This window comes from Oreochromis niloticus, linkage group LG15 (genome assembly GCF_001858045.2).
Source record: "Oreochromis niloticus isolate F11D_XX linkage group LG15, O_niloticus_UMD_NMBU, whole genome shotgun sequence".
In the NCBI taxonomy this organism is placed as follows: domain Eukaryota; kingdom Metazoa; phylum Chordata; class Actinopteri; order Cichliformes; family Cichlidae; genus Oreochromis; species Oreochromis niloticus.
Genome location: NC_031980.2, coordinates 22,287,341 through 22,301,248, shown reverse-complemented (window position 1 = coordinate 22,301,248; position 13,908 = coordinate 22,287,341). Strand labels below are relative to the sequence as shown.

Below are 13,908 nucleotides of genomic sequence, written 5' to 3'. Positions count from 1 at the left end.
CGCACATAGAATCACAGGCAGGCACAGGTCAAGTGCAATGGGGTTTGTGAGACTGTGCTTCAGAGGATGTGAAGTTATTATAGAGTGTGTTTGTGTCTGTGCCCATGTACAAAGCCAGCTCCAAAAAAAAGCTGGAATACTGCGTAAAACGTCAATAGACACAAAATGGAATGATTCGCAAATCTCATAAACCTATATTTTATTCACAGTAGAGCACAATTTTAAGAAAGATTTTAGCTCGTTTTCTATTTAATGGCAGCAACATGTCTTAAACGTTGGAGTGGGGCTATGTTTACCACTGTGTAGCATCCTGTCTTCTTTTAACAATAGTCTGTAAACATCTGGGACGTGAGAGGAGCTTTTTTGGACGTTTGGTAGAGGAACGCTCTCCCACTCTTGTATTAGTATTCTAGCAGCTCAGCAGTCCTGGATCTTCTTTCATCATGCACCACATGTTTTCAGACGGTGAAAGGTCTGGACTGCAGCCAGGCCATTTTAGCACCTGGACTCTTCTACTGTGAAGCCATGCTTTAAATACACACAGTATGCAGTTTAGCATTGTCTTGCTAAAATATGCAAGACCTAAAAATACCATGATCCGAACATTGCTGAAAAACTTTTATATACCTAAACCACCCAGCATTGATGGTGCCAATTCCATGAGCACTAATGCTGGCAGAGATGTACTGTAGGCTTTTTTAATAGGTGCTGATAAAAAGCTGGATGGTCTATTTTCTCTTCTAGTCCAAAGGATGCAGGGTCCGTGATTTCCGAAAAGAATTTAAAGTTTCAAGAGTTCCACTTGGCCTCAGGCCATTTTAAGCTTTGGCCCAGAAAAGACACAGATGTTTGTGGCTCATGATGTATGGCTTCTTCTTTGGATGATGGAGCTTTAACCTGTATTTGTGATTGGCACAGTGAACTGTGCTCACGTACAGTGATGTCTGAAAAGTCTTCCTGACTCCTTGCGGTGATTTCTATGACAGAATCCTTCCCTTTTTAATGTAGTGCTGCCTGAGAGCCTGAAGAGCTTAGACTTTGTCTCTCATGTACAAAGATTTCTCCAGATTCTCTGACACTTTTGATGATATTTGATGTACCATAGATGATGAGGTATTTAAAATCTGTACAGTTTTATATTGAAGAACACTATTCTTAAATCACCCCATAATTTGTGTCAGGTTTTTGGGTTTTTTTGCAGAATGATAAAAGTCTGCCTCTCTAAGATGCTCTATTTACCTGAAGCTGAAAAGCTGTTACATAATTAAGCAAAGTCATAACAAATAGTGACTTAAATTGGGTGTTTTAATGGTACTCAGCAGTGCAGTAGATGTAATTTAGCTATTGGATCAGACATTTAAAAAGGGGAAAAAAAGACTAAAATAGTTTTGCTTACAAAAAACAAAGAAATACGATCCATGTTTTTACCACAAACACATGACGAACACAACCAGCTGCAGGATATTAGCAATTTCCTTTACTGCATTCAGGAAAACTTGCCATCCGGAGTCATCCTTTTCTTTTTTCTCCTGCTGAGATCTTAATGGTAGCTTCAAGTTGCTGCTTAATACACTAAGAATGCCTCATTTGTCGCTCTGAACTGTATTGTCTGTATGAGTCATCTGTCACAACAGTGAGGAAGATTAAAAATAGACAAAAACACATTATCACATACATTTGTCTGCTGTTCCATTCATCACAGTGACACTTTCTTCCCTCCAGTTGATTAGCAGCAGCAGCTGTTTTCTTCATGCTAACATAACCGCTGTACACTGAAATGTTAGAAGTTCAGGGATTCTTTGTAAATATGAAAGTAGGGTGTAAACAGCCATATGTTTTGCCAAACTGTTCTCACTCACTGCTTTTTTAATGCCATCATTATAAACTTTTCCAGTATTGTCTGCACTGTTATCACAGTTCATAATAATTAAAAGATTAACCTTGAAATAGGTTACAATGATTTTTGTCCACCTGGTGAAAAAGGAATATGACTGAAAGTGCAGCTTTTAAGTCTGAAGTTCTTTAATCTTTCTGCTGGATCAATGCTAACATTGACTAGCCTCTGTCAAATACACAGCAGCATATATTTTATTCAAATATTCTTTATTTCTGAGCGGGAAACATTAATGACTATTCACCGAGATGTTCTCCAGGGTTTCTTAGTGATCACCTTTACCTCATAATACACTCCGACTGGACCCGAGTGTCACTGGATGTTCAACTTCCATCATCAAGTCTCTAAATTTTGTATGAAATTTGGTGGGAAAAGTGTGCGGTTTTGTTATCAGAGCTTTTTTTGGTGCATACTGCTGCTGGTGCGGCTTAAAATGGGTGGATGATAGTACACTGATGAGCTAGAAAAGAATGAAAAGATGTGCTGGTCTCCAGAGTGCTAATAAACTTTACTAAAGTTAGTGATGTTGATTCTTCTATATTTTTTTAAGATCCTAAAATCATCCAGTGCCCAGTCACCGATCAAAGAGCGAAGCCGAGGGAAGTCCTTATCGCCACGGCGTCGACAGAGCAGCCCGCAGCGACGCTTCACGCACCACAGAGACAAATCGTAAGTTCTTCCCATCGCTTAACTGCTTTTTGCTCGAGGCGCTGGTTGCCTCATATCCTCTTTCCCCTAAGTTTCCACTGGTTAAGCAGCTGATGACATCCTTAAAACACAGAAGGCTTCCACACTTAGCGCAGGGTTAATCAGCAGTGCTGGCAGCTGGTGTCTGGCAGCTTTTGTGTGGTACTTCCATCTTCCTCCCCCTCGTCTTCTTTCTCTAAAGGTCTGCTCTTCAGGTCAAGGAAAGTTTAGACTTTAATTAGTGTGTGCGCCTTTAAAGAATAAATTGTTCTGACATCTTAGTGGCAACAACTGTGTATCTGCTGGGCGGCACTGAGGACTTTGTGTATGAGTGTGTGGGTCTGCTTGTCTGCTTTTGTCGCCGACAGCTCAGCATTATCATCAGACAGACACTCCTTGTTGTGTTCAGCTGACAGTGTTATCACTATGATATATGTGTGCGTGTGTGTGTGCATATCACCAGCACTCAGCAGAATATAAGGTCTCTGATGCTGCTTGTCAAACACAGGCTTAAAAACAAAGCGCCAAACTCCATATAAAGTCTGTAAAATCAGAGCTTCCTTGTTCGCCTCTATGCCAACATATTAAAGAATCCAAGATATTGTTTGAATTATTTAAAGTTTAACACTTTCATTTGGAGTAAATACAGCCCCGAGGTATACTGGATGACCTTGAAAAAAGGTTTTACTTTTTATTTAACTATGCATATTATTCTCTGTTTCTGTAACCTTGGTTTTAAACACAGTAAAACAAGTCAGAAGGCTACAGTAACACACACACACACACACGTATGATGATGCTGAGTGTGTTTGCATGTGCTATCAGCTGTGCGGTGGGATGTAACACAATCTGACTCGGACGACAGCTGCAGCCCGGCCGTACTGCAGAGTCACCACAAACACACACAGACTCGGCACACGAATTACTGACGTTGCTAGTGTTGCCATTTGGCTGGCTCTCTGTTGACCTTTCATATATTAAGCTCTGCTGCACTTAAGAGAGTAATTATTTGGGGATCTGCATGTGTATGTCGGTAGTTAGGGAAACGAACTCAGCTTTTAAATGAAATCACTGTCAGTCATCTAACATTAGATCATCATCTCCACCTCGTTTGAGATGATGATCCTAAAATTCTTGATGTAATTGAGCTATTAAACCACACATATTATCACACTGAGCTAAGCTTTCACAGGCTTTCAGCTGCATTAGTATGTTTTTGTTTAGTATATCCACTTTAATCTATATTAGCTTTGAATGCAAGTTTATATGAAAATTAAAAAGGGCTATAGCATACAGCTTCTACAAAAGTATTCAGACCTCTTTAGTTTTTCAAACTAAAGATGCCAGGCTTTGTTGATGACTCTGGCTGTCCCTGAGATCAACAGCACAGCTGCTGAGTTTTTCTATAAACCTAAGAAAATTAAATGTGAGAATCCAGTCTGGGTTTTGGTCCGAGTTTGCAGGTACTCCCTGTGTCTGCATGGTTTCCTCCTGCCATTCAAATATACGTATGTATGGGGTTAGGTTAACTAAATTGGCCATAGGTGTGATTGAGACTCTGAATTGGTTCAGTAGAAGAAAATGAGTGGCTGGATGGATGGAAACTGACGTAAGACTTTTAGACTTCCTTTAGACTTCTCATGCCCACAGATTTTTTATACCTTGCAGTAGAAGTCTAGCTGACATGAGGTGCATGCCACTTTTTATTGTTGGTGACTCTGCTGTTGATTTGCATTTGGAACATTTTGCTATTCAAAGTCTTTCTCTTTTGATGTGGTTTTACAGCAGTTGACACAGACAAAAAGAGAGTTTCTCAAAAGATGATGAACAAATCTAGTGAACTAACTCAAACCTCTGCAGTAACAAAGAGTCTTTCTATCAGTGTATGTTTGTGCTTTTGAGGCACCCTTAATCCAAACACTAAAACTTTATCCTCTGCCTTATCACTGGGGCTTCAGTTGAACTGATACCATAAAGTGTAATTGCACAGCTATGTGCAGAATCAAGGAACATATCTTAATGATCTGCAGTGAGCATGTTAGTCAGATAAAAGCAAGACTTTTTTTTTAATTAAATGAGTTGTGAAAGTGTGAAATTGTGTCCTCATTTGCATAAATCTATTTCTGTTACCTTCAGAGTTCATTTAGCCATGGTTTAATTTTCACTTTCTGTAAGCGCCGTAGTTTCATCAGCTCAGAGAACCAGTTAAAATGTTTAGAACAGCACATCACCACTTTTAGCCACTTGAATGCAATACTTAAAAAGCTATTACTGTTATCAATGGAGCACTTACACCCTTAACAATATGTTGCCACCTTAGAGCGACGACTCCAGCAGAAACTGTGTAATAACCTACTGCTGCTTCCAACAGCTGAAAGTGCGGACACAACAGCACCGGCTCATTTTACAGCTCGAGCGAGACGTTTCAGGAGGCTGTTATCAGCACTCCCGGCTTTATACAAATCGAATACAAATGACTCAATTCTCAAAATGAATTTCTGTAATATTATTGTTACACAAGCGGCTCTCTACACAGGGACGTTCAAGATAGAAGGATAGAAAGCAAAGAGAAGGGATGAAGAAAAAAGAATAATTATGTGTTTGAGGGCAAAGAGATGGAAAAAGATGGCGAGAAAGGGGAGAAGAAACTGAGTAAGTGGAAAAAGGGAAGGGTTGGGAGGGTGAGAGGAGAGTGAACGAGAAAAGAGGTGAAGGTCTGGCAAAAGATGAGAAGGAATAAAAAGCCTGTCAGCTCTCCAGATTGGTTGTAACAAGGAACACTTCTCTGTGATGTGTCAGAGAGCTTGAAAGCTTCCTTCTGAGCAGAAATAATAAAGATGGGGGGCGAGGGAGGACAATGTGACATTAGAGGAGAGGGCAGGGAGAAAAGGAGAGAGGGAAAGCACTGAAGGAGGATTAAATCGAAGACTTTTGGGCTTTTAGAAATAAGAAGGCCCTTTTGATTTTCCATCATCTTCACATTTTCTGCTATCTTCACACTTGTTTTTTTCCCTTTGAGTTGCGCTGAAGAAAGTTGGAGTAAAGTCACTGTTTGTTTTATTTATTTTTATTATTATTTTGCCTGTTTTTAAGCTTGTATTCTGACAGATATATAATCATGTTCCTCTCGTTTTATTAGAAGTCTTTTCTCTTTCTTTGTACAGTGAACTAGGGAACAATTAGACTGTATAATGTTATGTTACCCATTTGTTTGTGATTACAATATCAGGCTCTTTATGTACTGTCACCACCTGCAGTTCCAGAATTCACTTTAAGTTAAACAGTGCCAAATCATAACAACACTGTGTGCATATTTAGTCACTCACATCCAGGTTGAGAAAAATTTTAGTCAGGATCCGAATCTACTTCCTGTCGTCTCTGGTTACCACATCGCTGCTGGTTACCTCCCATGTGGACGACCCTTTAGTATCCATCTGCCAATCAAAGCACCTGTGCCCCTGATTTTAAGAAACTAAAACATGATTTTTATTTCTGTCAGGGAGTCTTTTACTTCTAGCCACTTGTTGATTATTTGGTCAGTTTCTAAGCAAAACACTCAAAATTCAGCTGATTTCAATTTATATTGGCTGGTTTTGATGGTCCTTGTAAAAATGAGCTCATTGCATTTAGTCACCCGAAACAACCAACTGAACTCTTAATACACAGTGATGGATATTATTGTGTTAATTTTGAGTGAGATGAGAAAAAAGTTGCAGATTAGTCAACAGTAAGAAAATAATGAGTGACTGCAGCCATGCTGTTGGGAGATAGTTTGGAGACTTGTCCTCGTTTTACTCTGCTGCACAACATTAAGGAGCTTGTCAGAATGAAAGAGCTTCTCCAGCTTCTTCTGCCACTGTGCTCTTAGTATGCAGTGCGTGTTCAGCAACTTTATCTCCTATCTTTCAGGCTGGCCTCAGTGGAGAGGAAACCTCCAGAACTCAGCATGCTCAATGACGGCTACCAGATCCGCATCTGATCCCCTCCTTCACCTATGAGACTCCTTCAGCTTCTCCATATCCGTCCAGGCTCCTCAGCCACCCTGATCCAAGAGTCTCTACCCAACCCAGCGAGAGAGTCGCCAAAACCCGAGCCACATTTTTTACACAGACGAGGTGGATGGTATTATTTAAAACAAGAGAGCGGCTTAAATGGAAGACCGTGACAGTAGTTGGCCTGTTCCTGATATTTCTTACAGTGTTTACTCATTTCTGTAGCAATAAATCCCTTAAAATAGTCTCATCATCATCATTCATAGGCCATGAGGGGTGGCTTTTATCATTCTGTTGGTATTTTAAACCAGTGTTATTTTTTTGGTTGAAATAGTCACCCTCTCTTAGAGACAAGCACTCGAGCAAAATCAGCTCAAATGTATTTGTTAAGTTATTATATGTATTCACCAGGAGGTGGAATGGGAAGTTGTCAATATAAATAACTGAAAGTATTCGTCAGTGGTTAAAATGACATCGTCATGCTGGAACAAAGAGATGTTCGGGTGTCGTTGCATCAAACACAGCTGGTGAAATATTCACTTGTGGGATGTTTTGGTGTCTAAGAAGTTCTCAGAACACCAGGGGAATTATGTTTTATCACAGGTGGAAGTGATGATGACTTTTTTTTTGTTTGTTTGTTTGGGCAAAGCCAACATGAAGACGACTGAAATTACCACCTGTGGAACTGAGCTCAAGAGATTAAAGCTTCATTTTTTATTTTTTAAGAAGGAAAAAACAAATCTGAAGGGAAGCTCTGGTCTGCCCCTCGACTTTTATATAGCGGTTCGCTGTAAATGATCCAAGTCATAACTTACTCCTCAACCAGCAGCAGTTTTAGGAAGATGATTAAGTAAACTCCTGTGTGCCAACTGTATTGATTACAGTGGAAGTGCTATAAAGTATGCGGGGAAATCAAAGATGCAGAATCAATAGAGAGGATAAAAGAAGAGGAGGATGAAGTGAAGCAGTGTGAGAAACGAGGGAGCGATTCAGAGAGACGATTCGCTGCAGAAGACAGAGTGATCATTAGAGCACTGCAGCAATGTTCACGTCTCATCTGCTCCTCTTCCTCAGGCGTCTGTTGAAACATAATTGCATGCATAACCATAACTCTGTTCCCAAACATCACAAAAGAAAAACTTATATGAAGACAGAAGAGCACATTTTCTATCAAGATAAATAGGCAGACTTGGCATTTCCATCCACATCTGAATTTATTAAAGAGAATCATTTTCATTATATTCACTTTGCAGCAAAGAGCAAAGAAAAGCTCTGCTGTTGGATGGAAATCACAGACAAATTAAAAAAAATAAATAAATAAAACAGTTGTGGGTTTAATTGCTCACACAGCTCATGTCTGAACCGTAAGAGGGGGGGGCAAATACAGCAAAAGCTGGCCAGAATCTTGGGAAACATTGATCATAATCTTTGGTTTGTAGTGTGGGGGAGAAAATCAATATGTAAATTTTGTTTTTCTCATCCTTTCATTTACCAGTGGCCGACTGGATTTCCTCTTTCCTGCTAAAATAGGAAAAATATACACTGAAAAAAGCAGAGCTCAAATGAAAATGGTAAGCTTGACATACAAACAAGAACCTGCAAGCCAAACGTTAAATACACGGTGCTCTGTTCTCACACAATGCACCAAAAAAAAGAAAAATCTTGATCCAAAAGTCAGGAGTCATTATTTCCAAAACTAGCTTGGAGAAAACCTGTAGAGTTCAGCTGTGGCTGCTCTGTGTGTTCACACGGTAAACCAACATAGCGCTGGCCAGCTGACTGCTGTTCCACCAACAGCTGGAACATAAAATGATTCAGCTGATCCAAGATCAGCTGCAGCCAGTTTCTCTACTAAGGCAAACGAGGAGCGAGGTCAGATGTTGCTGACTGAATGAATCTCAGCAACAAAAGCCTCATTCAAGACGGCCAGAGAGGATGTAACAGTCTGTGCAAGCTGTCAGCAGATATCAGAGATGGGGCCAGAGAGCCCTTCAAGGTGTTTTGATACAAAATGAGAAAAATAGTTCTGAAATGTCCAGGTTTTAATCTAAATTAGATTTGCTTTTTTTTCTTAATAGCGTGAAAAAAAACAGCCAATATAAAGCTGTTTTACAAATTCATTCAGATATTACCTAAAGGAGGATATTCGATGTTCTTTAGCTTCCCAGTTGTGTGCTGTCCAGTGTGCCCCACACTCTAACCAAATCATTTATTTGTGAGAACGGTGCAACGTCTGCAAGATGAGTGCAAATCTTTTTGTGGTTTTTTTTTTTAAGTACAGGAGACAATAAGGGCAAAACACACAAGTTCTCAGAGCAGCTCGAAGAAGCTTGTTTTTGCCCCCTGAAGCCAAGTGACCTATAAGAGTCCATTCAGTACTGTATGCAGTTTCACACTCGTACGCTTGATCTATCCTAAAGGTGGTCCAAAAATTCCAGTCAAGCTTAAATCCGATGGTTTTTTTGGATTCTCCTGTTGAGGCCTTCAGTGAATAGCTAAGCTAAGCTCAGAAGCTTGAAATTAATGAAGCTTGAAATCACACATTACATGCATTCAGCATTTATCCATCTGAATACAAATGCTTGAAATGATGGTTGAATATCTCATATCTGCATATTCAGATTTTCTTTCAATATGTAAACAAACATTTAATCAAAGCAGATTTTAAGCATGCACGCCTTTATGTGATCTGTTATCTACATCTGTGTTTATCAATGTCTGTTACATCCGCAGAATGTGGTTTTACATCTTTTTGGTGACAATTGCAGAAGTCAGTTTGATTCAAAACAAGATATTTCTAAGTACATCCACAGTCCTCCATCACTGCCCACAGACCAGCTCTATCCACACAGTTATTCATTCAGACAAATTTACATTAATTTGGTGGCTTAGGATAAATATTCAGAATTGTATTGACTTCTGTAGTTTTCACCTGAACGTTTAAGTCAGATTGGTGTTTCCCAAAACAGCCACAGTTTGAAGCTCATCTTTGTTCACTTACACCAGGGCGCTGAGTAAAGATCCCCGTGGAACGCTGTTTTTAACCTTGTGCTTCGCTTTTAAAAAAGGAACGTTAGATAGTGTTAAAGAGGCGAGGAGTGGTTCCTGTTTTGTTGGACAGTTAGTGGCTGTAGGTTGCTGAGGTATTTAACACAATTAAGGAAAGTCCAGGCTCTGGGCTCGCAAACACAGATGCTTCAGATTCTAAAAATCATATCTAAAGTCAAAAATTGAAACCCATACCTGATATTTTTGTGGGCTAATCTCCTTATTTCAGTGTCGTCCACTTTGTAGATTGCTCCCTGACAGTCTGACCACTCGCACGCGTTCCTCAGAGTTGGTTTTGGGGAAAAGGAAAAGTCAGAGGGAGCTAAATCTGCCTTTTCAGTGCACTGTGTCCATCCACATAGTACCAGACACCAAAACTCATTTGGTAGGGAGAATTTACAGTGCAACAGGTGAAACCAGCTGCCCTGGAAGAGGTTCAGATGGGAACAAGGAGATGACCCAAAATGGAAGATTGTCCAGATTTAGATCATGCAATGTGTTACTACTATTAGCAGAGTTGTAGAACTTGATATGCATATTTAGTAATCAAACACATTTGTTGTCCCTTAAGGAAAGACTGGTGAGGAACCCTTAATTTGACATTATTCACTGGGTGCCTTTAACAGGGTGTGAACCTGGTCCTATTTGAACTGTGTGTCTAACAGAGCAAAGGTGATCTTTAATGGCTGGAACGTTCTGGGAAACCTTTATTTTTTCTTTGGTTATTCAGAAGGATTTCGGAAATCTACGTGCAAATGTGATCATTTGATTGTTTTATCGATTTTCTTTGAATGTTTCACTACACCCTCTGAATCACAGAACGTGTGTGTTTTGTTGCCAGTTGCCACTGCGAACATTTTATCCTAGCTTTTTGCTTCAACAGTGAGCTATGCACGCACTGTGTTACCCGAAACATATGAATCCTTGTCTTCCACAGTTCAAATGTTGGAGGGGGAAAGTGTTTGCGGCTCAATTTACACAAGACAAGTCATGTTTTCAACCATCCGCACAGAAACAAATCTTTCAGAATGATTCTACTTAGCTTTTTTCTTCTGTATATCCAGCCTGATTCAAGGTGCTGTGAGCAAAGCAGAATATTTTTTAGATATTCCTGATGTTTGGACCAGTGCAGCCCAGAGACTGTCACATGTGAAACTCTGGAACAAACTAACCAGCCGAGCGTGTTCATATTTGTGCTGATGGTTGCGTGTTGATACTTTCTAAAGGCTTGATGTTTGTTAGGATATAGAAGAAGCACAAAGTTATTCTGCTTTTTGAGTCTGTTTCACTGCAATGAAATGATGCATTTTCTTACTGAAGAAGCAACATATCTCAGAAGATTTTTAGGAATGACAGACGCTGATGCTGTTGTATTTTTGGAACTACAAACTGATGATCAACAAGTTTCGAAGGGCCTAACTTCAGACTTCTCTCGATGACTGTGATGACTTTGTCTTTGTTGAAAGATAAAGATCAAAACTTTACCCAAAGACAGTGATAAACAACCAGACTGCTGAGCAGGGACACACAAACTGCATCATGTTACGTTTCACTGAGGTCACAAATGGCAGCAAAGCAACCTGAAACAGTTAAACTCCATGTAGCAACTTAGATTTGTTTCTGTGTCCGTTTGCAATTGCAACTTCTGTGCTTGACAATTTATCTGACTGAATCCGTTTTATTTGGAGTTTAATAATTGATTGTAATCTATCATTGTGAATGACAAGTGTTTCTTTAAAAACAAAAAAACAGCCTGTACTTGTAGCAGGTGCTGTTTTTGAAGGCCTTTGAGTCGTTTCCAAGTGCTCATACCATGTTTCTCCACTCCTACGCTAACTGTTCTGGTCTTGTTCCCAAACCTTTTCTGTCATGCTCGACCTTAGATTGAAAAAAAAAAAAAAAAAAGTTGGTTTAATTTCTGTCAAATATTCAGCCAGTGACCTCATTCATGCATGCTTAAGGACTGGTTGGTGACTCTCTGGCAACTTCCTGTCGCTAGGGAAAAATGCGCCTTCACTGACCAGCTGGCGAGTGGTTGCTGGTGGTTGCCAGGGGAAATTGGTCACTAGCAGATTCCCACGGTTGCCCATAGTTTGCATGGAGGGCACAAACTTGTCTGCAATTGCTCACCAAAAGCATAGTGGACCTAATTAATGACGAGGAGGTTTTCAGCGCACAACCATCTACCACCTAACACCTGCAAATTGGTCGAGGAGTACACTTTTTTCCAACAAAGAAGCTGTTGCTGAGGGTCACTGACCGGTCCCTAGGCCCGTGTGATGGGGCGGCTAACAGGGTTAAACTGTTCATTAAATCTCCTACTTTTGTCCTCTGCAGCAGCTTTACACAGATCCAATGTACTATATCCTGTTCTTAAGTTCAGCTTTTCATAAATCAGCTTTACCTTAAAAGTATTATCACATTACAAAAAACCCCAAATCCTCATGTGCAGTATGTTGCAGCCACATTATTGCAACAGATGTCACAGACTTTATATCATAGCCGTCTTGATGGCCTAGAACAAGGATGCCGATCACAGACGTACCCTGCTGTTGCATCCAATAATTTAAAAAAAATGGAAATCTGTTTGTGCCACAGCTGCTGACAAACTTAAACACATATAAATACAAACAGTCTGGTGGACTGTGACGTGTATCCACGCCAAGCTTCCAGTGCCTCAGCCGTGTCAGATGGAAATGTTTTTGCTTTAATTACAACCTTGTATCTCTGCTTTGTGTTCGGAGGAGTTGCCCTCGTGTGTTCCACGAATAACATGTCATTCACGCTGACCGCGAGTTTTCCTTTCGTGTTTGGCTCACTGGTTTTATTCAGATGTTCTGTGAAAATAAGAAAACAAAAAAAGATGTTTTGTTTCCTGTTTTCTTGCCCGTTTTTCTTTTTTTTTTTTGAGCCTGTAAAGCGGACACGTTTACTTCGTGCTGCAAAGAACAAAGGGACAGGCAGCCTAGTTTGTGGCCCATGAAAAGCAAAAATAAGTGTGTGTCTGTGTGTGAAAGCTGCATATTTATCCAGTGATGAATTTGATTTAACAGCTCAGTGGACTGACTGGAGCCAATGGATCGGATTGATGAACACTGAGTTTGAGGAAAGTGCTCTAAAGAACACACACACACACACACACTTCATCCAGATTTCCTGTGTGAAAACACAGTGTGAGTTTTTTTGTGTGTTTTATGGCAATCAATGGTGGGAGAAACTGTGAGCCCAGTGATCATTATTATTGTAAATCTCCTACTGTTACAGTGTCATTGGTCTTGATTGCAGCTGTTTTTATCAACAACTGTAGCAGCATGTGTTCTTTTAATAAATATTCTATGTTTTTAACCTTGTGGTCAAACTGATTAATAACACATTAGTGAAGGATTGATTAATAGATCCATAAAACTAGCTAACTTTTCTTAGACTTATCTGACATCTTGTCAGCAAAATACAGCTTCATGTAACTTGATGTCTTTAAAAGGGGAACTGTTATGCTTATTTAGACTCAGACTGTTGGACAACCACCTGTGGAGCTGGTTTTATCCACATGTTGAAGAAGCACAAACATGGAGCTTACTTATCAAATAAGTTTAATACAAGCATTTTTGGCTTCATACACTCACCATCCACTTCATTAGGTACAGCTTCTTTGTGGTTCCTTAATTCTTCATGGCACAGATCCAACAAGTTTCTGGAAACATTCTTTAGAGTTTTTGGTCCATATTGACGTGATAGCGTCTCACTGTTGCTGCAGATTTGCCGGCTGCACATGCATGATGAGAATCTGTGTAAAGTGTGGCAATAAAGAGATGGACACGGTCAGCAACAATACTCAGGTAGGCTGTGATGTTTGTACAAAGGGAGCCAAAGTGTACCAAGAATATGTCTACAAACCCTACCAGCCCAGCAGCTAACAGAAGGCAGGATGGTTCCATGCTTTTATAATGTTTACACCATATTCTGATCCCGCCATTCAAACATCGCAGCAGAAATCAGGACTCACCAGATCAGATGTTTTTCCAGTCTTCTACTGTACAGTTTTGGTGAACCCATGTGACTTTTAGTCTGTTTCCTGTTAGCTGACAGTAGTGGCTGTGTGTTCAGAGATCCTCCTCTGCACACCTTGGTTGTGATGAGTGATTGTTGGACTTCCTGGTGAATGAACAGGGTCGATCTTAAAAGTAAACATGCTCAATTACACAAGCACATCTATCTGACTGCTGACATTGGCTGACTCAGTGCTAAACGTATGGAACAATTATGATTCATAATTATCTCAGAGAACAT

At 40.0% G+C, this 13,908-nt stretch overlaps 1 protein-coding gene across 2 annotated transcripts in view; it reads left to right on the top strand.

Annotated features, from left to right (window-relative positions):
- Positions 1-12,966, top strand: part of vash2 (vasohibin 2) — a 30,951-nt gene extending 17,985 nt beyond the window's left edge. For both annotated transcript variants that reach the window (XM_003446715.5, XM_005452390.4), the window contains exons 8-9: positions 2,445-2,563; positions 6,491-12,966. In XM_003446715.5, the coding sequence (XP_003446763.1) occupies positions 2,445-2,563; positions 6,491-6,560 (189 nt within the window). In that variant the 3' untranslated portion in view covers positions 6,561-12,966. The remainder of the gene's footprint in view (positions 1-2,444; positions 2,564-6,490) is intronic.
- The last annotated feature ends 942 nt before the right edge of the window (positions 12,967-13,908 follow it).